Here is a 26,251-nt window from a genome sequence, read left to right on the forward strand (position 1 = left end):
TGAAGCAGTACGAACATATTTCCTCTTTTATTTACATTCCTTTTCAAATGTTAACATTTTTCGCTATAACTTTTGATCAGGTTGGCATTTGTTCTCATTAAAATAAATTGGCACAAGTAAAACATATGTAGACAAAAGTTTATTTACACCATACAACATTTTGTTTTTAAATATTTTATACAGAGCTGCAGATGAGAGAGCTTGCTGGGATCCTTCAAGCAGATTCTGCAGTATTAAAGTTGTGAAATATATTATTTATATAAAAGTGAGTATTATCTTTATTGCATTTAAAGCAATGAAGAATGTAGCTTGACAAACATTCATTTTAATATGACAGAAAAAATCCTCTTTGCCTCCCATGTTTTATATTATAAAGTAAAAAGTGTAGTAATGGCCAAACAGACTGTTATAAACTTTTTAAAAACCTGCATAAATATATACATTGTGCTCCCGGGTCCAGTTTTATGAAATCAAAACTAGACCCAATGAAGCTGGGACGACATGGCATGTCATTTGCTTTGTGAGGTGTCATCTAGAGAGATTATCTTTTTTAGCCAATTCCTCAACAGATAATTTGAAACACATGATGGTAAATATTGTACACCAGGCTGCCCCACACTAAGTACACTAGTGAGAATACAAAAAGTAACACTGATGTTTTTTTCCCTTTTTTCTTTTTTCTCTCTCCTCAGTCCATATATTGTATTGGCACATAATGTCCCTGTCACACTCATATTTTCCAGATATGTATGCCAAGGCTGTTAGAAAAGTCTGTTGCTTTATTCAGTGCAAAATACATCCTTTTCTCCTCCTTTCCTAGTTTGCATTTTCTCCTTCTTCACCCTCTAGACCTCTGTTTGGAAGTCTCCCTCCTGGACGTCTAAGGGTAAGTTGACACACTTTTCCCACTCTGCAGGCGTCATCTCCAGTGAGTCCTTGGTGTCAGATTCTAATACATTCATAGTGGCGTAATTCTGGTACTCACAGGCTGGATTGTAGCTCTCCCATGGGTTCTTGTTTGGCATTGCCTTGTCCTGTGAACATGGTCAGTGGGGTGTGATATTAGTGGCATGACATCCTCTGCAGCTAAACTGTTATTTTTTTATTTTATATTGTTTTTACAAAAAAAGACTTTTCCAGTGAAGTCGGTTCATTCAAAAGGGCATTATATTAATTCCTATCCATTGCTAATTGAAAATAATGGATTAATGCTGTGGAAAGCATCAAATAACAAAAGATAATGGTAGTGTATTAAATGTGACCATGCTTTCACTATTATCATGGAGTCATAGCAGAATTGTGTTTTCCCACAAGCTCAGAAACTGGTGCACTATATGGGCTTCATGTGTGAGCCATTCATCTGATTGTGCTCTCATTGACAGTCCCAAAGACACTATTGCAAATAAGGGAGAGAAGCTGCTCCCAGTCAGGGAATATAAAATGGATACTAATGTCTGCAGCCAGCTCTGCAGTAGATTCATTTGGGGAAAAAAAGAAAAAGAGGGAGTGAGAATATACTGTAGTTATCATTTTTTATACAAAAGAACTTGCACTGGTAACTAAGCAACAGGCCTCAAATTACATTGTGCTGTAGGGGTGATTGAAATGTGAGTGAAAAAGGATTACATGGAGCCAAAAGGCTGCTGCATAGCTGACATTGTCTAATAGTCTGGCTGTGGTTGGTCACCAGCCCAATTTCTATTTGTTGCATTCAACACAGAAAACATCGCTGCTTGTCTGAGAGAGATGCATAAAGCCTGACATCCACATTGTCTACAGCTCCAGCCAGGTGTAGAGACAGATGGTGGGACTTTTGATTTGCTTCAAGGTCATGAAGTATTCTCCTAAATCACCTGACTTCTAGATCCAATGTGACAAAGAAGAGAAGTTTCCCCACACACAGTTGCAGTAAGAGAACGGCGAACTTAAGGTAATATGTGTATAGATGTTGATAGATTAAATAATCTGCCATGCATTAATGGAAAAATGATGGGGTTGCTAAATAGATAAATGTGCATGTAAATAAAAGTGCATTCATGGCCTTGCATTGGAATGGATGCACTCTATTGCGACAAGATTACCAAAGGTCTTTCTTCCCTGAGACTGGCCTTGTGGAGAAAATGCTTCAGTGCTTTTAAAAGGGGCAGCCCCTTGTTTCGCCCCCCGCCAGCTGCTGGCAGGCCCACTATGTATAGGAAGGTTCATTTCCACATGAATACTTTAGCTACATAACCGTTCATTTGCACAATCACACATTATGTGTCCTGCACCGGATACCTAATTAGGGTATTTGGATGTTGCTCTCTTTAATTGGCTGACCGCCACCCCCCTGGTTTCCTGTTACTCACCATGCTGCCCATATTTGGTATGTCTCGAAATCGGTCCAGGGTTTGAAATTTCTGATTCAGTTCCTGGAACAGCTCCATGTGTCTTTTCCTGGTGTGCATGACTTTCTGCAATGGCAAGGGTTTTTTCTTTGGTATTGACAGCCAATAATGGAAATGCATCTTCTTCTCCACCCCATCCAACTCTGATCAATTTGTTAGTGTCATGGTAGTTTACTTATAGGCCAGGTTTGAAACAAATCTACTTGTCTCTGCATATATACAAGTGACTTCCAAAATAAAGGAAAAACCAAGATAATTAAAGTTAGGGTGATAACACACTACACAATAAGAACTACTTTAATTTGCAATGGCTGGAGTATCTGGATTAAACATAATTCTTCAGTGACAAATTGCCTCATTTAGAGTTTTGTTGGTGTAAGGGAAATCCTTATAATCAAACCTTGGCACAAATCTTCCATTTTAAGGGTAAGTGTGCATCTAAGCTAAAACAAAATGCACCTCATGCCAAAATAGCTGCCAGAAACCTCATGTTTCCTTTACTTTGAAAGTGTATACAATATATATGCAGTAAAGCCTGATTTAACAATGCAAAGGAAATGCTAAAACCTGCCAAAGGGGGTTTGAATATGTGTTTGCAAGCCAATATAATCATTGTTGAAACCAGTGGTAAAATCAGATGTGAAATGTGCAAATGACTTTAAAAGCATACATTTTGAAAATCAACTTATAGCTAATGGATGTAGGTGATGGAGAAGGACAAAATGTAGATGAGAACTGTTGCCCTGTTTGTCAGTTGACAGCCTTGCTTTTAACTTAACTACACAGCATGTCAATAAATCTTGTTGTGTCAAGGCTGTGTTAATCCACTAAGCTTAAGAGGCACAAGTACTAGTAAATCAAATGACAAACACAACTGCAAAAAATGTCTTTTCTCTGCATAAAAAAGCTAGATGCATGTACTAGGGAAAGAATTTTTTTTTTACGTACCTCGAAGTCCAAATCAGAATATCGTGACTTTCGTCTCTGTGAAAATAAAACATGAAGGCATTAAGTTATTAAGTCATCAGTTTAAGAATATATGTACATTAATAATATATATATTAATAGTATATTTTAAGGTGTGGGGTAAAGTGTTTATTGCCGCTCTGCATCCTCTGTGCTTCATCCACATGAGCATATGTACCTCTAAGGAGCTCATAGATATTGTAGACCCTGTCTCACTCCTAGAAAGGCCCGCAGATTCCTCCATCTCAGCGAGGAAGTTTTTAACAGCCGTGCGAGGTTCAAAGGGCAGGTTTTGCATCTGCTCTGGAGCGCTAGGATACTGCTGCTCCAGGTTCACATTCATGTGGTCCATGCCTGACGGGCTGATATTGAAGTCAGGGCTCATCTTGTAATGCATCAGCCTCTCGTGTGGCAGCGTATCCATAGTGATGTTCATCTTGGTGTCCTCTCTCTGAAGGGTGGACGCGTTACACGACCCTGACACCGCTGCTGCAGAGGCACGAGGCATGACTATGTAGTCTGTCTCCATCATCTGGCCCTGCACCGAGTGGCCCTCCATGTCATGGCCAACCATGTCATGGTCGCTCTGGCGCATGGCATCATCGGTGCACAGGTAAACAGTGCGGCGCATGTCAGCGTTGCTGTCAACCATGCACTGCTCTTTCAGCTCACCAACTCCCATCGGCATGTGCAGAGCTGAAGGCTGCTGGATAATCACTTTGGAGATGATGTTGCCAGGCAACGTAGAGTAGTTGAGGCCCTCAGGGGCCTTCTCATCCTCCTCATCATTGAGGGAAATGCGGGAAAGGGTGCCTGTTATGGTGGCGGCGCGACAAGAGCCCATGTCTTTGTGGAGTGCTGCAGGGCAGAGTGATACAAGGATTAGTTGGAATTTGTCAGTAATGAAAGTAGTGTCACAGTTTGTCTGAGATTATCCAGCATATGACCAAAAGAACAAGAGAATTCAAATCAATATGAACCAATTCTCAAAGGATTTTGTGCTGCAGAGGGAAAACAAATAACTGAGTATACATTAAATGTGACATTACACCTAAATGCAAAGGGACACAACAGCAGATACAGGTATCTCTAGAGGATGTAAAAGCAAATACGGTATTATGGTTTCATTTTCTCCCTGAAATCCTCCCTGCCATTCAGTATGTAGCATCGTAATCCTAATTTAGTGATTGGTGATGACCTTGTAATGCACCAAATATTCTCAGAAACAGCAGCTATGTATCTATTCAGAAATACCTTCTGGTTATAAGAACACCCTGTCCTCCCCACAGAGCATTTTAATCTTTGCGTCATGACCAGCAGAAATTATGTTGTCTGTTCACAAAAGGCCTGCAAGGAGATTACAAGGACAACAAACAAGATCTAATACTCGCCTTTTTGTTTGAGTCTAATTTAATGCTCAGTGTGGACATGGGGGAAACAGTCTGAGTTTGGTAATCATACTGAAGAAGTCCTCTAATTAGAGTTTACATTTATATACTGTAGGGTGACACTGCAGAATATTACTTCTGATGCTGACAATAATCCCTGTTTGTAAACAACCAACAACTCTGTGAGCCCAGAGAGTAATCTGTAAAGTGCATTTCTCTCTGACTGCAGTTCTCCTTCGGTCTGAATCTGGTCATGATTTATAAATGACACCTGTCTGCTCTGCCTTTTTGTATCGGGTATGTCCACTTTAGCTTTACAAGACTGCACAGCATGAAGTAACGCAGGTCAGAAGAGCCAGACAGCCCTTTTCGTCTCTTAACAAGCTGTGTTTCTGAGAGCTCTGAATAATGGCCAGCTTGGTTATTCCCTGCAGATCCATTTAGGATGTGTTCCTCATTGGTTTGGAAGGAATTGGGGAAAGACGAGGCTCCGGGCTTGTGTGAGTTGCCACCACTAGTTACATGCAGGATAAATTGCACAATCTCTCAGGAGCATTTATTCACGATAGTTTTATATCATACACTTGTCTAGCAACAATTACTGTGGCTCAAAAGTACAAAAGAACTAGATGCAGGAATCAGGAAGGAATATTACTGTCCCACTAGTATGAGTTGAGGAGAAAATCCTCCCAAAATGAGACACAAAGCACCTACGCACCTATTCCATGACAGCATCGACATGTTAATGAAAAGCATAATTACGAAGTGCGACTGCCAGAAGATGGGAAAAACTGCTGTTATTCCCATTTATTGCAGTCATTTATTGCAGTAAAGCTGAAAAATAAAGAGAATATCCAACATCTCTCTATATACTGTTTTGTTCTCAGATTAAAGTCAGTGTTTTGGTAACTGTGAAAAAACTCCTGTGGGGATTGTTGGTTGTTATATAACCTCAGCTATTTTTTACTGTCTAACCTCTTTGGGGTTTTTTTACATGCAAGGCAAGGAGAATCTTGTTAATAAGAGACCATCTGTTCTTTACCTGATCGGCAGGCGATGTCCACATCTTTCTCAAAGTCCGTCTGTAGGAACAGGACAGTCAAATGATCAGTATTGCTAAAAATAAAGTATTCTATACGGTATACTGTTTATATACAAAACCAGAAGCATCCTCATCTGTAAAAGCCAGCTGCAAGATTAGGATCAATAATATATATTTTTTAATTTCCCAATGCTTTAGAAAATGCAAAGTGGTCTTTTTGTTCTCTGCTTCATCCCAACAATACATCAATAAAACATCTATGGGAAAAAAATACAACTGCAGCAGCTGGGAAGTATTTTGTGCTCGCTGCTAATGACTGTATTGAACCAGGGGGCCCTGACACCATTCTGCTATCATGAAAACTATTTCACTCTGAGGGGTATTAGAATACTAATGGCAGATCATTGCTATGATGTGCCAGTGGCGGGGTCGTGCTAGATGATTAGGCTGGTGTCCCATTTGAAAGGTCAGGCAGGGAACAGTCCTCTATTACCCTGTGAAAGGAAATGAGATGGATGCATGGCAAACATGGACAGTAAGTTCAATAAAACAGAAATAAAGGATTGTGCTTAGGGCCTAAGAAAACCAAAGGGAACTAATGCCATCTTATCTGAGGGCCAAGTGTCCACCCTGCATGTAATTGCAGCTTTGCAAAAGCGTTGTGTGGAAAATTATGAACCTATGGGAAACAATGCCTCATGTTTTAGGGGCCATATTAAACTAAATAATAAAGAATAGGGGAATAAAGACGGCATGAAGAGCACAAGTTAAATTAAGGTCAGTGGAGAACAAAGGGGTTTGCATGTGTATTATAAATAACCTGGGGACATTGGGTCTGCTTAAATTATAGAGGATCTAATGGTTACAGATAACGTGGTAACTGTGCCTACCATTATCTGAGCATGCCCATTAGGGAAGGTTCCTGTTGCATCACCACTGATTGGGTCTTGGCAGTTTCTGAGCCGACATCTGAAAGCATCTTGGACCTAAAGACACAGGGAATCAGTTTTTCGTCATGTCCACAATTCTGCATATCAAATCTTTTTTTTTTTTTAATAAGCCATTATAGCTTTTGTTATTAGGTCTTGTCCTCTGTCAAGTCTAAAAAGATATAGTATTTTACTTGTGAAATTATGCTCTGGAGCAAGTTAATTTCATCTGTGATTGAGCAAATCTACTCCCTGCAACATTTGAAATAAAAAAAACAGACAAACTATTTGTATATCCAACTAAACAAAGATCATGGGTGAAAGAAAGATGATCCTCATCCTCTACCTCTCTCCGTAGGACACAGTGCACCATCACAATGACAAAACCCTGCAGTGAGTCAAAGACAGCAAAGAGGATCTGAAAGAGTATGGAGCGCTTGTCCGTCATGGCGAGCACCGCGGACATCCAGGTCAAAGCCAGCAGAGGTAGGACGACACAGGAACTCCACAGGGATGCCCTGAGAGAAGGACAGATTGTGTCGAGGAAATAAAAGCAAGCAAATTCGTGCAGATAACACGATAAGGTCTGGAGTGAAAAGTAACATCTCCATCAACAGGGCTTTAATGTGCATGCTAGTAGTAATGTAAAATAAGCATGTAACATCGCATGTTTACAATAAAAGATATTCTATACTGTAGATCTGATGTACTGTGGGTGTAACTGGAACATGAGTTTACGCTGCAGTGGACTGCAAGATGGTCTATATTGTAGAGGTGGACACGCTGTACATGCAGAGACTCCCTGTAACATTGTCTTATTGATTCAGAGGCACAGACTGGCACTTACATTGCATTGCTAGCTGTAGTTGCTGATAAAGCAGTTGTTGATACAACACCACATTTGGCACACTTGAGAGTTAATCCTGTATGCGGCTCACTCATCTGTCTGTGGGACATAGAGACAACAGCATGACAAACAATGCTATCAGCCACTACCCCGACTTTAACTTCTCCCCTGTCATTTTAGCAACAGCAGAAGCAGCCAGTGTGTGGGCGTTTTAATGATTTTCATCTTGGACTGATTCTGCCAAAGAAATACGAAGCCATGTCGCTCCCTAGAGAGATCTGACCTCTTTATGTTTATGCCTATAATTTCCTTTCAACAGCAAGAAAAGGAGATCTAAATCTCCATATGTATTAAAAAAATTAAAACATATTTATATTTTTGCATGAAGCTAAGAATAAAAATGTTTAGAAGAAAAACAGAGGTACTAACAAGGATGTGCTGTCATACCCTGCTCGATGCTTCAGCTTCTTGTCCAGTATGCCGTCTCTGGACACTAGTTTATTAAACACCAAGATACCGATCACCATGTTGACCTGTCAATAGGAAGGTGACAGGGATAATAGCTTTTCAATAAATCAACTGCAACAAGATTATTTCAAAACCGATGTTAAATATATTGCTTAATTTTCCAGCTTGACATTCTACAGTACATAGGTAGCCAATGATTTTATGTCATTATCCTGCAGGCATTTTTTTTTTTCTCGATTTTCCGTCTGCACTGAGCTTTGACCTCTAGCTTCTATTGTTTGCTCATCTCTGTGACATTTCAGCCAATGGATGAGGCATGCCCTGGATACTCAGCCCAGCTCAACAGCCTTAAGAAAAGATCTACTTGACAAGAAACACTTGTCTTCTCAAAGGCACCTTCTCCTATTATTAGCAGCGTGAAGCTGGGTAGAAAAATCTTTAAAACATCCAACTACAATCTCTTTCAAATCCCTCTAGCTGAGATAAAGAGCTCATTAAGTATTTATAAAAATACATTTGGGGAAGTTTTTATTAAACAAGCTTTGTTAGTGTGAGACATTTTATTATGATGTTACAGAGTATCAATACAGTGATAACAGCAGTATGGTCTTCACTCTCACTGCAGAGGGTTGTTCCTGCCATTATTGCAGAGATTAGCTTGTGTTCCTCTGAGGTTCATCACAAATGAAAACCACAGCACAGCGAGACTTCAAGTCAAACCAAGACGTTTAGTTTAGTCTTAAAAATAAAATCACTTTATTTCAAATCCCACCACAGAACAGAGGTTTGACAATGAAGAATATTACTCAGTATCCAATGTCCTCTGTCCCTCTGACACAGACTTAGTGATTTGCATAATCACATTCTTTGTGTGATTTTCTCTATACAACAGTGTAAATACAAGATGATTAAAATACCCCAGTATATTAGATTTTGAACAAATCTAATGCATAAATACTTTATAACCTCAGAGCTACATGTGCTCTTATGGTAAATGAAAGGGAATTACTTGAGCACATGGACTGATGGGACGCTCATTACTTTGACTCTGAAACCAATGTGTTCCTCCTGTTAGGCACTTTCATAGCAATATTTTGTCGAGTTTCAACACAGCGCAGTCGTACCACATTGATGCTGTACCATCGCTAAAACCACATTATTGTTTGTGTGTCTTGTTATTTATTATGATTATAATTATTTATAAGCTATGCAAAGTTTTGTGTATTAAGATGGATTTCTTCTGAAATGTTGCTTGAACAGGATATTACATACTGTACAGAAAGATCAATACTGAATAAACACCAACACATTGTTCTGATGCCTCAAGCATTGGCTGTTTAGTATTTTGTTTTTGTTGTAAATCTACATTTCCCTTGTATTCTGAGCATTTTAAAGTTAAAACTGGACATCTGATGACTGAAACGTACCAGAACAACAGCAGCAGCAGGTCCAACAAAGGCATACAGGAGCCCACCCTCCAAAGACAGCCAACAGCTGCAGGGAAAGCAGGAAAAAACTGTTAATTCCCACCAAGACATTAACTTCCAAGTTAATGGCGCACACCAGCATACAATTGTATTTCCCTCAGTTGTCAGGGGAGAAGTGCCATATGCTGTGACTCTATTTCCAAAGTTTCACAGGATAATAAAATGCTAAAGAGATTTTAAGCAGTGTTTATGCGTGTGGTATCCAGCAGGGATACAACTCACACAAAATTAGGGTCTTGCTGCGCTATTTTGAAATTTGATTGGGTTCAGGGGACTTTGTTTATGGCGCTATTTAAGATAAGTAAGCCACTGCAGAAGCACTCAATCATTACTCTTAAGTGTTACCATGAACCTACTGTGTGTCCTGAATAATGAATACAGATGAAACAGGGAAAACTTACTACAAGGGTGTCCCATAGCCCTTTGTTTTGGTGAATCCCATTGAAACAGCAACCACTAACGCTGGTAATCCTTAAAAAGAGAAAACAATCAATAGTTAGTCAAGCAGTTCTGGTTGCTTGTCAGAACTGAGAGCATAAGGCACTTCAGTGCAGACAAAGTGAACCTCTATGCCTTTCAGTCATTAAACAAAGTGCAGCCAGATTCACTCCATTAGAAGCTACAGTATGAGACTATACAATCATCTGAGAGTACTGTATATGATCCACTATATGCATTTCAATATTTTAATCAACATGCTCTGCAGTATTCCATTAAGTGGCAGAGGAGAACAGACTGTACTGTGCTTTGACAAAATGGCAGCAGTGCAACGAGTCCAGAAAACCATGTAGTGAAATTTCATCGCGGAAACATACACATACACTAAGAAATTTCTCCGACCTCCAGTTTTTGCTGTATGGCTCCTCATTATAGATTGGTGTAATGGATTCGGTCCTTACTACTGTGTGCTCAGAATATTAACGCTTTTCCTCTCGGAGCAGCACAGGCAGGTGCCATTGATGTAATCAGCTTCCTGGAGGCACGAGGCGAAGGCCCTGTGGCCATCCTGTGCCTCTCTGCAGTGCTGAAGAGGTAAAGAGTGCCGAGTGTACACAAGCACGTCATGAATCACCGCGCAGGCAACAGCCTGGTCGAGACGCTGCACTTTACAAACAGGCTGACTTAAGAGACAACAGGTACCGTGTGCTGCACGTCGCTTTAGAAATCAGTTTAGAAAATGTTTTTGTTTTCTGTTTGAAATACAGGTGGTAATCTGTAGAAGGCTGGTCATTTTACTTTCAAGTCATTATATATTGACTTGAAAATATATATATATATATATATATATATATATATATATATATATATATAGCGTTCATATTATGAACTGCATTTTTATTGTCATATAACAAGACGCTATTTATCATCAATCTGTCTGTTACAGCCTTTGTCCATTTTTTTGCAGCAAGCAGTGGCACTGCAATGACTAAGCGAGCCTTGTTTGTTGCTAGGTAACAAGAAGAATGAGTGTGGGCTCTTTCATAATCAAATTGATTTTTTTTAAAGGAGAGATTTCTAGTAGTCTGTAAGAAAGAACCCTTTGGATGAGGATTCAGACCGACATTTCTCAAATGAAGAAAACATTTTAATCTTTCAAATTTTGAGACAGATATTTTGAGTGCCTGTGTTTATTGACAGATATGTATAATTGTCATTATTTTCTTTTCCTTTGTGGTGTGATATTTAAGTGCAGGGAACACAGCGTGGGAGGCAGGAGAAACCTAATTATCTGAGACCCAGACTGATAAAATCTGTCGCAATATGGATAATAAATACATTATATTGGTTGCCATTGCTACCTGTACCTCTATATATTCATTTGTGATACTTTGGAAAGAATTTCAGAATATGTATAATCATATTCATCATAATACAGCTCATACTGAACCCAGCTTGAGTATATATATATATTTAATACATTTTACCTTTGGAAACAGTTAATTCTCCTGAACTCTTTTTTTCTGAAGGTCTTAGATAAAACGTATTCTGCTGCAGTGTAAATGTATGGCTCACACTCTCTCTATCAGACATAAGGTCATTCCAGCCTGCTATGGGAGAGCCACACCAGTCTGTCTCCCCCCACTGCTCAAGGCCAGTCCATTTACCCAGCCCTCAGAGAGCTTGACTGGAGCACAAAAGCATCACAACAAAGAGCCTGATAGGATGAAGATCTGGCTGCCCCACAGAGAGGATGAGAACAGCGGACGGAAACAGACATACAGTTACTCGGAGAGACACCTTGGCCAGAGACCTTGAGAGAAAATGGCAGCTGTGAGGTATGATGAGATAATGAAGATGTTTTGGGGAAACATGCTGCTTGCTTACCCCAGCCCAGACACAGAAAGCGCTTGCGGATGAGCCTGGTCCGAACCTTTCCCGTCACTGCCATGTAGGACTGCCAGGCCTCTGTGAGGACCCAGCAGAATGATGCCAGGAAGAAGAAGTGCAGAAAGGCTGTCGTCATGATGCAGACACCCTATTGATACAATAAGAAAGGGTCAGAAAGAGATATATTCATTGACTGTGGGTACAGAAATGCAGCTTACTATAGAACCATTACCTTTAAAACAGCTAATAGAAAAATGGAGGTGCAGATGTAACACAATAGCTCTGCATAACAAAAACAAATGACTCCATCAGATTCCACAAGTGCAGATTCCTGTAAAGCAAGAGACTCCCTGCAGATACGCATCGATTATATTGATATTTCTTTATTTCCTAGAACTATTCTTGCAGCACCAACAGCACTTGCCTGTCTAGACCATCCACTGAAGTACCATCATGTGCAGTGAATGAAACAAAGCAGTAACAGAGGGGGCAATTGTAGTAAAGATCAGAGCCAGGCTAGCTGTCGCTGACCCAGAAAGTCATGGCGTAGCATTCCTCTGCACTAACCCTCATTAGTATGCTGGGGATCCCACCTGGAGGCATGTGAGCCAAGGTCAACTGTTTTACACAGAGAGGAGGGGAACAAACCACAACACCGCTTAAATGATACAGAATGCATGCGTCGGAGACAGCAGATTGCATTCAGGCTCGACAATGTAGCAGCACTTTTCAGCTTCATTAGCTTGCCCATCTTTGTTCCACGGAGAGGCATCTCCAAATGGGATTGTTTAGAAGAGGATTAGAAATAAAGAAGTATACTTAGGAATCTCTTCATTGCACGCTGACATTTGTGAGTGAGAAGAGATTAAGCTTCTTCTTTTTTTTTTCAGTTCAGATTGTTTGCAGTGTGAAGCTGTGGTAATCTGAGCGATGGTGCACAAAGAGGGAAAGATTGAAGTGTATCATCTCGTCCCAGGGCGGCCACACCATACTGTGAGATCTCCCATACAGTTTACATCCCCACTGAGAAAACCACACTAAATCCATCCATCGCCTGTAGTGTTCATGGGGTTCATATGAGACAGTAATCCTGCATTACCTCATGCATGAGAAGTGGGAAATTCTGTTTACCTACACCCACGAGGGATATTAATTATGTAAATGTGGAATCCGGTAGAAAAAAATGATCAAAATTCATGTAGAATGCATTCAGGTGCAATATTATAATGCCTTATTTCCAGCGTCTTGGATTACTCGCATGTAATTGGTAGGTTTGTGGTTTTTAATGGCCAGCTTCAAAGAACATCAGTGTAAAATGAGTAGCCTATAAAATAGAATCACCCTGCTTACATTGATAGGACACAGGATGCAAAGTGGCAACAACTTGATACACAAGCAGCAATGTCAGATTTAGAGCACGTTAAACTAAACATCTTCACTTTCTCTAACACGTCAGCGTGGATTCTGCAACGTCAGTTCAACTTGTACTAATTTCACCACTGGCCAAACCTTGGTAGCCGAATGGTTACGTCGCACGCCACATGGCCGCATGGTCGCAACAGTCATCGGTTTGATTTCAGTCACCTTTGCTGCATGTCATACCCCCCTATATCCCCGTTTCTTCCGTTTCCTGTCTACCTCTTGACCTGTCACTATCAAATAAAAGGCAAAAAATGTCCCCTCCCCCAAAAAAAAGAAAGAAGAAAAGATTTGCTGGGAAAATATGTTATTGTGGCAACATAAATGGTGAGAGTTACGTTAGCAAACTATAATATGAGTCAGATTCCAACTGTTAGAACATTAACAAGATCAGCAGTAAGCTCTTTTAAGAGAACAAGCACATTTTCTGATACTTAAGGGCTAAAAATTCCAGCCTCCTAAAATGTATCTGACAAAATCTTTATGGTGTACCGTGAATCAACTTTGACATTTTGTATTTTATCAGTAGATTCTAAATGGAAATGTGGGCACATGTTTTTATTTACATTCTTATAAGAATAGTGTTCAATGTTTAGACAGTACAAATGCCCCGTAGGTAACAGAAAAACAGTTCTGCTTTAGTGAAAGACTCATTTTAACTTAGGACACTTTAGAGCTGCTAATTTTGCAGAGATAAAAGTATCAAAGCAACTCATGACACACTGCCACCTGCCCAAGTGGTAATTACAGGTACGTACAGCTGCTTTTGTAGAAATCACACACACATTCTGTACTATAAATCTTTGTTTAATAAGCTTTGAATGAGAAATATCACTTACTGTGCTATATAATAGCTACATACTGCCTACTTCTGGAATGTTTCTGCTTTTCCATATGGATTTATGAATTTGGTGAAATGTATGTTAGCATACCAATGTGCTGTCTGGGATTATTACTGGATAAAATCAATGAGGGAACTCTCATATGAAAACATGCTGTTTGTAAGTGATGGAGAGTGGGTCTGTCATATACAGTAGCTATACTGCCTGTAGGCTTACATCCAAAGCTAAATCTAGTGTTGCTGATGCTGTGCTGTCCAAGGTGCTGAAAATAGAGCCTGCCTTGTTTCCTGGAAACAGGTCATATGCAACTGTTATGTTTCACAGTTCACTTGGGTGCCTATACCATCCAGCCTCATTAGTCCTCGAAAATAAAAACTGTGCATTTGAAAAGTGAGAAAAGTACATTATGAGGACATTACGATAGCACCGGTTGGACATAGGCAGTCATACAAAAACAGGGTTGAAACCTAGGGTTCACACTGCCCTTTAGAAAGGCAAATGCCGGGAGATGTTGAGCGCACTGTGTCAGTATCCATGGAAACTGAGGAAAGGGACCACATAAAACATTGCAGAGCTGATAGACATGAAGGTAAGGGTAGGGGCTGATGGGGTGTGCTTCAAGTCAGTTCAATAATGGCAGTTTAAGGTCAGGACAGGAAGTTGGAAGAATTTATTACAGTGGCCTGACTAAACTCTGACTAAAAGGTCTGGGCCGGGCCTCGATGCTCTCTCAAATATTAACACACTTTGCTTTATAATGCAATGACAGGCCACTGGAATGAAGAAAAGGAGCAGTGACATATTTTTGAAGTGAAATATAAAAAAGGGATTTCAGTTTTGCTTATAGTGAGGCTGAGAACACCCTCTTCATAATTGGATTAAACTAATGTTGACTTGGGGATTAAATTATTTTCCTCGGAGCTCCAGGCATTTTTTATTTGCCAATCTCTTCATTATTTAGTTATTTACATAATTTAAAGATTCATTCATTGGTTATATAACATTACAGTAAACTTCCAGTCCAGCTAATAGTGTAACTTTTAATACATTTTTTTCACTATTAATGCAATAAGCACCTAAAGAGATGTAGAAACTAGCTTGCTGGGGAGAAGCACATTAATTGCGCTGTATCTATGGTATCTGCAAAGATCTACAACATTATTTTAAATGTAGTAGAAGAATCTGAGCCAGATCTTATAACATTACTTTTATCTTCCCAACCATTCTGAATCAGTGTGGGAGGAGGAGGCTGGTTGTTATTTTGATTGAAGCACCCTCCGTTTGAATCAAGCAACAAGTGCCCCAGTGCTTTATACAGTAGGTGCTTGGGTGGAGGACATTAAAAACTCCAAACAACAAAGTGGTGGTGGTGGCGGTGGCAAAGTGTTGTTGAACCACAGAGAACCACTGACCAAAATGCATCGACTTTGCCACTACAGTCAGAGAATGGCTACTTCTATTTCCTGTACTATGGATGGACCTCACACCAGCCTGGAGTGAGCTCATACTTTTGACACTTCCACTTCTGCCTTCTTTATTTCAATAACACTCTAAAGGCTCAAAACAATGCATACAAAGTATTTCTGCTGTTATAAAGCTGCCACCAAGCATGTATGAATGAGCTGTATGTTGATTTTGCCTGTTTCTATTCACCAATCATTTAGTTGCAAAGTTTAACCTTCGACTGGAAAGCAGGCATAAATTAAATCCCTCTTTCCTATACATAAGGGAGCTCAAGCTTTGCGCACAAAAAATATACTATCGTTCAGACATGCATTGTGCAGTTACTGCATGTGTAACATATAGCACATATATGACCTTGAGCATGCCTGTTTTATATTTGATGTCTTCTACATGTACAGAAATGTATTTTAAACCTTTTGGTACGAAAAAAAAAAGGAAAGATTTCATTCTTCGTTTTCTTCAAACTCATCAAAAGTCTTCAGAATACTATCACCAAATAATGTTGCAACTGAAAACATATGGAGGGGGTGAATTTACTAATGTAATGGGAATTATGGCGTATATTTAATTTAAAAGGAGGATTCAGAATTATGAGGATATTAATTCTTCAGAATTATGAGGATATTAATTCTTCAGAATTATGAGGATATTAAAAGATACCAGCTTTGATAAGCCATCTGTGCTGATAAATGACATGCAGCGTTTAAACAAAAAGGTGATAAGTTTTAATCTCCGGATACATCAGGAGGTTTAGGCGCCCAAAAATCAAAAGCAGATAAGGTGTACAAAGCGGTTTGTCTAAAGAACTGTGTAAGCTCACAATGCTACTGACCTGATGTGACTATATGACATGTTAAGAGCTAGTTCTTTATCATTTTATAAAAGCCAACCCTTTTCTGGTCATGTTTTTATTGTCTTCTCTTAATAGTGAAAGGACAAAAGAGCTTGACCTTCACCCTCACTTCATGTTTATTACATTTTTACTCATTATAGGAGGAACATTACATAACTCCAAGACTACCTAATTCTATCTTCCCAGGAAAAAACAACAGTTACTGCTTCTCTTTGTCTTATTTCCATAAACCAAGATGAACAATGACAGAGGACAAAGAAAAAGCACAGGCAGGCAAAGGTGACTCACTGACTTCCTGCTCCCGGAGGACACCTCCACACCAAAGAGATGATTTCTATTAGACGATGAGCAAGTCTGAATCCACAAACAGTGGAGCCAATTATATGCACTTCTTACAAGAGATGGAGGAAAAACAAGTGAGGCAGTGTCAGGCAGCATGGCAATTAAACCCACACAGGGGTTATGTTTTCTCCTCTTGCTAGCCTACAACTCAAACATTGGGTTCTACAGTATGTCTGATCAAACAATGACATATTTTTCAAATATTATTACAACAGGAGAGACAGTCAAGACGGAACAAAAGTAATAAATTCATTGTCCTGGAAGTTTTATCCACAGCTTCGTGGAGACCGACAAGACACATGCAGCTTTCCAACTGGACTGAACGAACAGCAGTGTATTTTACTGTTGTTGATGATGGGCCTTGGAAGAGCTGATTTGGTTTCGAGGTGTCCAATTAAAGCTTACAAATTGGCTTCTCGAGGACATGAGAAATGAATAGGCAAAAATGCGGTTTAGCTATTTGAAAACGTTATAGTATAATTTAAATTAATTCTATTTAAAATGTTTATATTTGAAATAATGTAATCTGCTCTTTAACTTTATCAGTTGTGTGTATATATACAGAAGCAACATGTGATGTTGCTATAGTTGAAGTATTTAGAACTGCAGAACTGAATAATTAAACCTGCATTGAGTGATTTTTTGGCCACTTGTGGGCAGAGCAACAAGCTATAAACACAATACTGACATATTAAAAAGGTGATATGGCAAATGTGTTAGCAAACAGTTGCCTAATTACAAATCCAAAAGATGCAGAGCATCTATTTAGAGTCCTGTTTCTGGCCGCATGATGAATGTAAGCTCTATTTATGGTCTCCACCCACTCCTGAGGGAAGTATCTGGCTCTTTAGCTGCTAAACGCTCCGCTATGTTCAGCAGCTAGCCGCTAACTGTGTCTGTCATTTGGTGCTGGGCAGGTAGCAGATACATCGGAGCTTTTCACTGAAAACAGCTGCCTGCTGCTGCTGCTGGAAACACGGTTGATGAGAGTCAAGCCTTGAGAGTGAACCAAAACACTAAAGTTGCAGGCTGTAAAACCAAAACAATGAGCTGAGGGGGCTAAAATGCTCAACAGAGCTGAGGGGAACTGCAGAGTTAGATGATAATTCTCTGTGGGTTCAACGCTACGAGCGACTCCCTTTCACATTATTTGATCCATTGTTAATATAAAAATATTGATTCTTGCAGCTTTAATGTTCAGTATAAATATCAGTATTGGCCTATTACAAATAAATTAGTCAGCGCCGCTTTAATTTGGCACCCTGTGAGTCAGTCAAGGTGGTTTGTCGAGTCACGCTGAGAGACGCTGAAATGACACCCTCAGTATGTCAGTGGATTTTCTGAAAATCAGCTAATCTCTTTGCAGATTTCAGAGACAGATATCTTATTAGAAGCATGCTGAGTGAGTATTCCATGTTAAGTGGTGGTCCTCGTAATCAAGACAGGAGCCCTGATTAAATCTGACAAGGCTTCAAATCAGCTCAGCTTTAAAAATGCCCTGAAGCGTTGTGTATTCATAGTCTTGTGTAGGCCAGAAGGAAAGAGACTAACTTATCATGTGTGGATGCTGTTTTTTTGGTATTCTATGAGATAGAAATGGTCAGCATAAAATGATCCAATTCAGTTTCTGGTGAATGGTTACATTTAGTACATTTTGTCCATATTTAATCAATAGTGTCACCGGAAGCCAGACATTGTAGGTTTACAAAACACACTTCAGACAATTTTTCTTTTTGTTCATTCATTCATTATTCACAATTCGATTTTCATTGAACATAGGAAAATTAATGGGAGGAAGCATTTTGATTTATGAGTAGGGTCTGGTCCAATATGTGCCCCCAACTGCTGGTAGGCCCATCTGCTCACAGAATAAGTCATACATGTAAGCACAGTGTACTGTAAGTACAAATGCATCTCTAATAATGGAATACCCCACAGTCAGACATTTTTGCAAGCGTTTTAAAAGATTTTTGGCTCTGTTTTACATGTACTGTTGAACTCTTCTAAAATCTATGACTGCTGCAACGTAAGAATGTCCAAATACTACAACACTGCTTTGTTAATGAGCCGAAAAACTAAAGAAAATGGATTAATGAGGAGAAACAGTGGGACATAATGAGACGAGGAAACAAAAACAGTGTGTTCCTTGCAAAAGGTAAAAGGTATACTGAAAATATGGTTACACAATAAAATGGACAATGTGTCATTCTGTAGTGCTGCCAAATGACTGAGAAGGGCATCTGTGTGGGCAGCTTGTAAATCCCAACCACTGTTTGCCAAACAATCTTTTACATTAGCCACTTGTTTACTGGACAGTTACGAAGCCGGAGAGAGGAAGTGGTACATATTTATTGGAAGCAGTCCTTCTTCAAGTATAGCAGTTGTCCTTTTGAATCCTGCTGACTGGATTTGAACTTCAGCTCTCATTGACCATTCCATATCCCTCTGTTATGGCTTTGAGTCATTTCAGTAATGCACACTGCACAGCAAATCTAAGTATGAGAGCTGCTTTTAACTTTTAAGCCACGCTTCATTGTCACCATTACAGGATCCTTTCGGGGGCGGCATCACAATAATTTCATTAGTCTTTGATTGGCCGGTGCACCGTGTCTCCTGGTGTGCATTATGTCTGCCTTTCTGCTGTTGAATCTCCTTAACTGCCTAACTAACTATCCTGGCTTGTTAACGATTGCAGTGCTTCATGTTTGAACCATAGCGATAGAACCAGAATCAGTATTTCATCTCAAAGTGATCTGTCCTTTTTTGTTCATTTTGTTCACTTTCTAGTTTTCTTTATGGCCTCACACTTTTTAATTGCAATTAAAGACCATCACTGTCTCAGTGCCAACAGATTGGGTTTGTCTCAAGTTTACCAGAGGACAATGTAACACCTGAGTAAAGACCAATGGTCCAGAGCCAACATAAAGTAGATCTACATCTTATAGAGTCATTAGAAACACTTAATTTTCCATTTGGATGAAATATGAAAAGCTTTCCTGCACAAGACCCAAAGGAAAATGAGTGCTTTGCTTGAAAGAGGATATAATCTAACGGTTATATTCTTGTTTTTGTACTCTCAATGACAAAGCCAACATCTGGCATACAAAGGACATTATTTTGTTTCTAGTAAATGAAGAATGAGACTCACTATTAAAACAAATCTCAGCCTTTTCAAAATAAGAGTAAAGTGGACTAAAATTTCTCAGATTGATTGGGAACTGGTGGATAGGATGGAGTTTCCATTGTTGTTTATCTTTCAAAATCATGAGGAGGGACCTCATGCATGATAAACAGCTGTCAGCACACAATTTCATACACTGCAATACGATGCTAAAGAAAGGAAAGAAAGAAATGCTCACAGTGGCCAAAACTAAATTAAAGAGTACTGAGCTCTATTCAGCCTAGACAAGGCCACAGAAAAGTGCCACTTTCCACTGCACCATTATCCTGAGTTACATTCTTTGATATATAAAACAACCACTGGACCTCCACACTTTGTAAACTGCGCTGAATGAATCCTTAAATAACACTTACCACATTGTGGGTCTGCGTTTGTCCAACAAGGATCAATATGTTTGAGCAGATTATAGATAAGCAGAAGTTGAGCAGGATGATGGATCGTTCAGAGCGGATATATCTAAAGAAAGAAGAAGAATGACAAAAGCAACCAAATCAGTTTGTAGTTGGATGAAATTACTCGTCATCATGTGGTTGCAGCTTGTGCCCTTAAAGTGTTGCAGTTACCTCCATAGCACGGCATAGATCACTGCCAACGTGATCAAGGCGAGGCAAGACAGACCACAGCCAACTATCAATGTCACAGATGGGACCCCTGAGTACTCCATGGTCTGTGGAGGAGACAGAGCAAGACAAACCAGTCAGTGGGAGGTTGGATGTGTTCATGCAGGACAGTAAATCTTTATTGTTGCCCAGAGAGGAAACCAATCAAAACAACCACCGCCAATCTGAATAGTCCACAGTGGGTTCCTTAATATACTGTGAGGTTTGAAGTGCATGTGTGGGCTTGAAGGTTGTTTAGATACATGCCCAAAACTTTCCACCTATCTGCGCAGGAAAATCTTTTACTGGCTGAAACAAAGACACTGAAATCTAGGCTCATGTGCATCAAAATATTGCTTTTGTTTGATTCTGTCTGTATTCATCCAGTCACATTTGCAATCATGTAAGCAGGCCTGCAATTTGGAGCTACCTTTATACTGTACACTAATGTGGCTTCATACATTACATACACTAGTCATGAGTGAATTATTACCAAAAAAAAACCCCCACACTTTTATGGCTAAATGAATGTGTGCCACTCCACTGTTGAATGCTTCAGGCCTGATAGAGAAGAAGGTAATAGATGTCTTTGTGCTATCTCAATTCCTACTGTGTACTAATGCAGAGGCCACGGTGTAAGTACTCTATCTTCTCAATGTTAATTACTGTCAGGAAATGACAGGCTTCTGGTTCCTTTACAGTAGTCTCATTTCAGCACATGAGCTCAAAACATGGCTTAAAAATCTCACCCGCAGATTTTTGGTTTTCTGAAGTCAGTGAAGACAACATAGAAATGTCAAATCCCCCACCCCACCACCACCACCACCACCACCAAATGTGACCGATGAGAAGAGGAGACACTGACACACAAGCATCAGCATGCACACACCCTCCCGGCGTGCACGCGCGCCCACAGAGTTATCTAAATCTATGTGCAAAGTAGAAATACCCTCTCCCCCCCCAACAATCTGCCCTTACCGCTGAATTACTATTTAACGGGATTAGCACACCAAAGATTCAATTTCCATTTGCACCAGCACACACACACACACACACACACACGGGCAGCGTTTCTCCTTTACATTGGCCTATAAAACCCACACTGAATAACAAATCAATAGCCTACTTACTATTTCTCTTGGTTGCTGAGCCAAAATGGCGAAGGTAGATACACGATCACATAAGCATTTTGTATGGGATGCATCTGTAAGCACCGTTTTACATCCTTTTGTGGACCAGGCTCCCCAAGAATCGTTCCTGCAAGAAGAAGGCAGTTAGAGGTTTAAATCCAGCGGTGGCACGACTTCACAGGACTTATCGACATGGCTCGGCTTTTTTATTTTATTTTATTTAATTATTTATTTGAATTGAGAGAGCTATAGAGCCGTACAGGCTGTTACACTGGACAAAAAAATAAAAAGCGAACAGACTCATCGACACGGCTCTTGTGTGGCTACACGCAGCATTTCAGCTGGAGCAGATAGAGAGGCAGAGACACTGAGGAGGGGGAGGACGCACGGAGCTGTCCAAGCAGACCGGTGCTGATTGATTCGCTATACGCAGATAAACACCAACAACTGAAAATAAACACCATTATTCCCTCATAAGGCTTAGAGATAAGAGCGTTTATATTTACCTGTATGTCTTTCTGCGTGATTTTCTATTCCTCTAGATGTTTTCCAAACGACTGTATTCCTTTTTTTGGGGGGTTGTTCTTTGCCCCTGTTATCCTGTCTTTTTCCTTTTCCGTTGATTTTTCCCCCCTCAACTGTTTTAATTAGCAGCTTTTGAATGCTTCCTTAGGGGGATTTTCACCCTGGAAACGGTGGACAGCATCAGATTGATACTCTGTTCCTCTCTGCTGGCGTGAGAGGGGGAGGCTGATACAATGAGAAAATAAGCGCACGCTGTCGCAGGATCTGTTTATTCGGCTGCAAGTCGAACGATATGACGGGAATAAATGATGTTTTTGGATTATTCCTGAAAATCATTTTACACGAAAGTCGTCGCTCCTCGGTGTGAAGCGCTTTGCAAAAAAACACTGCAGATCTAATACCACCCCGCGGAAGCAGCGCGAATGGTTGCAGCCAGTCCCCACTTCACACCACCAGCAGGTGAAATGAAAGGAGCGCTTCTCTTCCATTTGTCATTCGCCCCCACTCATTTTTAACCTTCAGAAAACGCATCCTTATTGATTAAATACCCCATATGAAACCTTTGTGGACACAAACCTGCAACGTGACTGTGTTATGATTGGCCTTTGCCGCAGCACATAACCTGATATTAGGATTCGTGTCAAGCAAACACCTGTTGTCCTGCAAGACACCTTGCTGTCTTTTCACCCTACAGCACCCCACTCATTTCATGACAAAGGCAGAACAAGAATTCATCCAACTGATTTAGAACAATATAGAGCATACTAGCTGTTGATTTGTGTGCCAAGTGGCTTGCTGTGTGGAGCAATCCTGCTTTGTCATTTGATCAATGTGGCAGCAATATTTATTATTCCTGGAAGGCACTGCAAATTTTCCAACCAGTGCTGACCAGTACACTGGACTGTCTGTACACAGTAATGCAACAATAATAAACTCTTCACTATGCTCCCACCTCCCCCAATCTCTTCTCCTTAACTGGGTTTTTGATTTGCTACCCCCTCACATAAAGCCAGTCAACAGCTTCTATTCTGTTCACCACACTCAAGTATAGCCCATATTATCTGCAGGCTGTGGAGGAAGTATAAAGGATTCTGATTTAAATTTTCATGGATTTCTTCGATGGCTTCATAAAGGAAGGTTCAAACGCAGAGACATTTCATAATAATAAATCTAAAGTCTGTGGTGAGGCTCTTAAACAAGTCCTCCTAAGAGTAACTCTATTGAGCTGCACTGAATAATATGAATAAAAACAGTGACTCTAAGAACCTATGCTATTGACTTGGATGGCATAATAACCTTGGACATGTTCTAAGACACTGTATATTTGAAGATAATTGCATTTCCTTAACCTAGATGCCAAATGAGTACATGATGTATTGAAGGAAAACAACATGCCTGGCAGTAACCAGGGTGGCTAAAAATGAGGCACCTCTGGGTGCAACAAAAACCCCAGTTTAGTACAAGAATAGGAAGAACTTGAGAACTGGGGAAGGACAGTTAAAATAAAGCTTTAGGTCGGTGTATGACCTCCAGTCATTGATGAAAACTCTGTTGCTGACAGTAGCTCAAAGCACTTTAAAGGGTTAAATGACTTTTAGGACTTTTGTGACAACACCTGCCCAACAAGCAGAAAGTTGTGCAAAATGCACCCTCACTGAAAGCATTGTTTGTTGCAGCTTTTTATCAGTAGAGGTGTCTGACTATATGCGAGCTTCCAGTTTTAAAACTAAGATCTACGTTGGTTTCTGCCAGCCTAAACATTTGCCCTGGACTATGTATGAGCCCAGTGAGAAGTTGAGTAAGTTCTTCAAAACTGGAGCTATTGGGGAGTTTGTTCTGTGCATAGTCATACATAATGGAAAACAACATTTTGAACACATCCTTTAATAGTAGTGCAGGTAGTGAAGTCGTTGGGTGACCAACGAGCATCACACCCTATACACAGCTGCCCACTTGAGATCACCCTTTGGGTATGGCGCTGTTGCACTCTCAAAACATGACTGTCAGATTCAGAAGCAAACCCACTCTCCAATGCACACTTTCTTGTGATTGATAGCATGTGCGATGCCTCTACTTCTTGAAAACTTTGGGATGAATCCCACCACTCCCCCGGTGAGGACTCAATCCTCGACATGATCTGTTCCTAACTTTTGACTTGCTAGATGTTTGCTTCTCTTTTGTGCCAGTGAGAGAAGCTGACAGGAGAACATCCCTGACTGGGGATTTATATACGCCACGTCTGATGTGTTGTCTGACCTTATCAGGGCTTGGTGGCCTTAGAATATGAAATGTCCCCGGGAGACAGTGTCAGTGTTGATGTTAACCACAGTTTGACTGATGACATGACATTCATCACGAAGCCTTTGTTGACCACTTTCTATCCATGCAATGATGTATTGACAACTTTGTACTAAAACTTGAAATTTGAGACAGAATTTGATCGTGCTCCAATTTGAACATATTTAGATGTCACGATGCAAGATAAGTGACAGCAGAGTGACATAAAAAAACTCGACAAAGTTTTAGACACATTCAGTATTTAAACCCTTGTGTCTTGCTGAAACAGAGAGATAGACAGCTGCTCAAAACTCCAAATTAGGTTTGTGTTCCTTGCTGAACTTTGACAGATTGAGTTCCTCCAGCCACAGAGATCGCATTACTAGACCCATAACTTATCCAGATGTCCAAGCAGTGCACTTAAGAGACAGTGAAACTCTGTAACCTCATGACTGTTCAGCTAAACAAGCTGGTGCAGCCATATAGTCTAAATCACAAAGCTGGGCTGATGTTTTTTTGCCTGTGTTGTTCTTAAACATGTAAGTCAGCTTTGCATATGAGACTGCTCACCACATAGTAATTCTACAGGAATAGGGGATAACATCCAAAAAACTCTTTAAATCCATTGCATGCCCACATTAGATTAGCCAGACACTGGGCTGGGGGCTTAAAGAGTGTCTTAGGCGATGCACGCTAGGCAAGTTTATAACGTCTTGAAAGACTGACACACAATGGCAGGCAGAGGAGGGTGGGAAATTATTCCATCCATCTTGGATCTCTTGATGATGGGCAATTTTTATCAGCCTGTGGGCCACACTGTGTGTTTCTTGATTTAAAGCTAAAACTGGCAAAAACTGACAACATGTGAATCAAACTCAAGGCAACGACAAGTAAAGCAAAATATAAGTACACAAATTAAAGCAAACAGAATCAAGTTAGCCAGAACTGTTCATTGCATGTAGCACCACTGAGTCATCACAACATCACTGCTGCCTTTTACTTCATGTACTACCTACCAGGGTGTACATGTGATTTACTCCAACTCACATCCTGTGCTCTGACATGCACAAACACAGCAATACCTCCTGCTGTCAACTAATGCATGGTTAGTGTCCTCATCAGTCCATCATGAGTCCTTGCTGGAGCGAAGCTTACAATTACTGTAAACATCGCCCACATTGTTACTTCTTCTGCCTGCCGATGTGTACAGAGATCATTGCAAAGTGGACAAGCAAAACCAGAAGTGGTTTAATTACATTATAAATGAATCCACCAGAAATAAAGAATGCAACACTCTCACCGTTACCATCTCCTGATCTGCAGCGTTGACAGTTTCCATTCAAAGTCGACCTAAAAACAACAAAAAAAATCTTCCCACATGGGTCCCTGGGACTAGGTCTGATCAAGTGCGAGTCTGTGGAACAAATGTGTCTATTTGAGGGTCTATGACGTGAAAAAGTTTGACAACTGCTGATCACAGATATGGAAATGTCAAAGAAGCTTGACGTCAAAGAAAGCAAAGCATTAGAGAGCAGTTTCAACAGAATTAGAAAGATGGAACCTGAAATCAAATACAACTTTAGCTTAAAGATAAAGCCGGAGACGTGAATTTAGAGCTCTAAACACATATCGCCAGCTGCAGGTGTATTTACTGTTTACACAACTTGTCGAACTTCTTAAGTAGCTCTAAATTTTTAGATTAAAATGATCAAAGTGCAGATACATATTATCAAGTGCAGTATGAGTCACCCTTTACATGCAAGCTTTCTGTTACTAA

The 26,251-nt window shown here is 40.1% G+C and overlaps 1 protein-coding gene across 10 annotated transcripts in view; it reads right to left on the bottom strand.

Moving 5' to 3' along the window:
• The window catches only part of adgrb3 (adhesion G protein-coupled receptor B3), a 114,550-nt gene continuing 88,299 nt past the window's right edge, over positions 1-26,251 (bottom strand). For 6 of the 10 annotated variants that reach the window (XM_044213671.1, XM_044213669.1, XM_044213675.1 and 3 more), the window contains 15 exons: positions 21,673-21,799; positions 20,507-20,610; positions 20,297-20,399; positions 11,840-11,990; positions 9,916-9,985; positions 9,455-9,521; positions 7,989-8,092; positions 7,560-7,658; positions 7,059-7,230; positions 6,674-6,769; positions 5,784-5,823; positions 3,532-4,211; positions 3,336-3,371; positions 2,349-2,453; positions 1-1,034 (listed from right to left, as the gene is read on the bottom strand). In XM_044213671.1, the coding sequence (XP_044069606.1) occupies positions 846-1,034; positions 2,349-2,453; positions 3,336-3,371; positions 3,532-4,211; positions 5,784-5,823; positions 6,674-6,769; positions 7,059-7,230; positions 7,560-7,658; positions 7,989-8,092; positions 9,455-9,521; positions 9,916-9,985; positions 11,840-11,990; positions 20,297-20,399; positions 20,507-20,610; positions 21,673-21,799 (2,143 nt within the window). In that variant the 3' untranslated portion in view covers positions 1-845. The remainder of the gene's footprint in view (positions 1,035-2,348; positions 2,454-3,335; positions 3,372-3,531; positions 4,212-5,783; positions 5,824-6,673; positions 6,770-7,058; positions 7,231-7,559; positions 7,659-7,988; positions 8,093-9,454; positions 9,522-9,915; positions 9,986-11,839; positions 11,991-20,296; positions 20,400-20,506; positions 20,611-21,672; positions 21,800-26,251) is intronic. The other 4 variants (XM_044213672.1, XM_044213673.1, XM_044213674.1 and 1 more) reach the window with 3 other exon arrangements.

The sequence above is a fragment of the Siniperca chuatsi genome, linkage group LG11 (assembly GCF_020085105.1).
Source record: "Siniperca chuatsi isolate FFG_IHB_CAS linkage group LG11, ASM2008510v1, whole genome shotgun sequence".
In the NCBI taxonomy this organism is placed as follows: Eukaryota; Metazoa; Chordata; class Actinopteri; order Centrarchiformes; family Sinipercidae; genus Siniperca; species Siniperca chuatsi.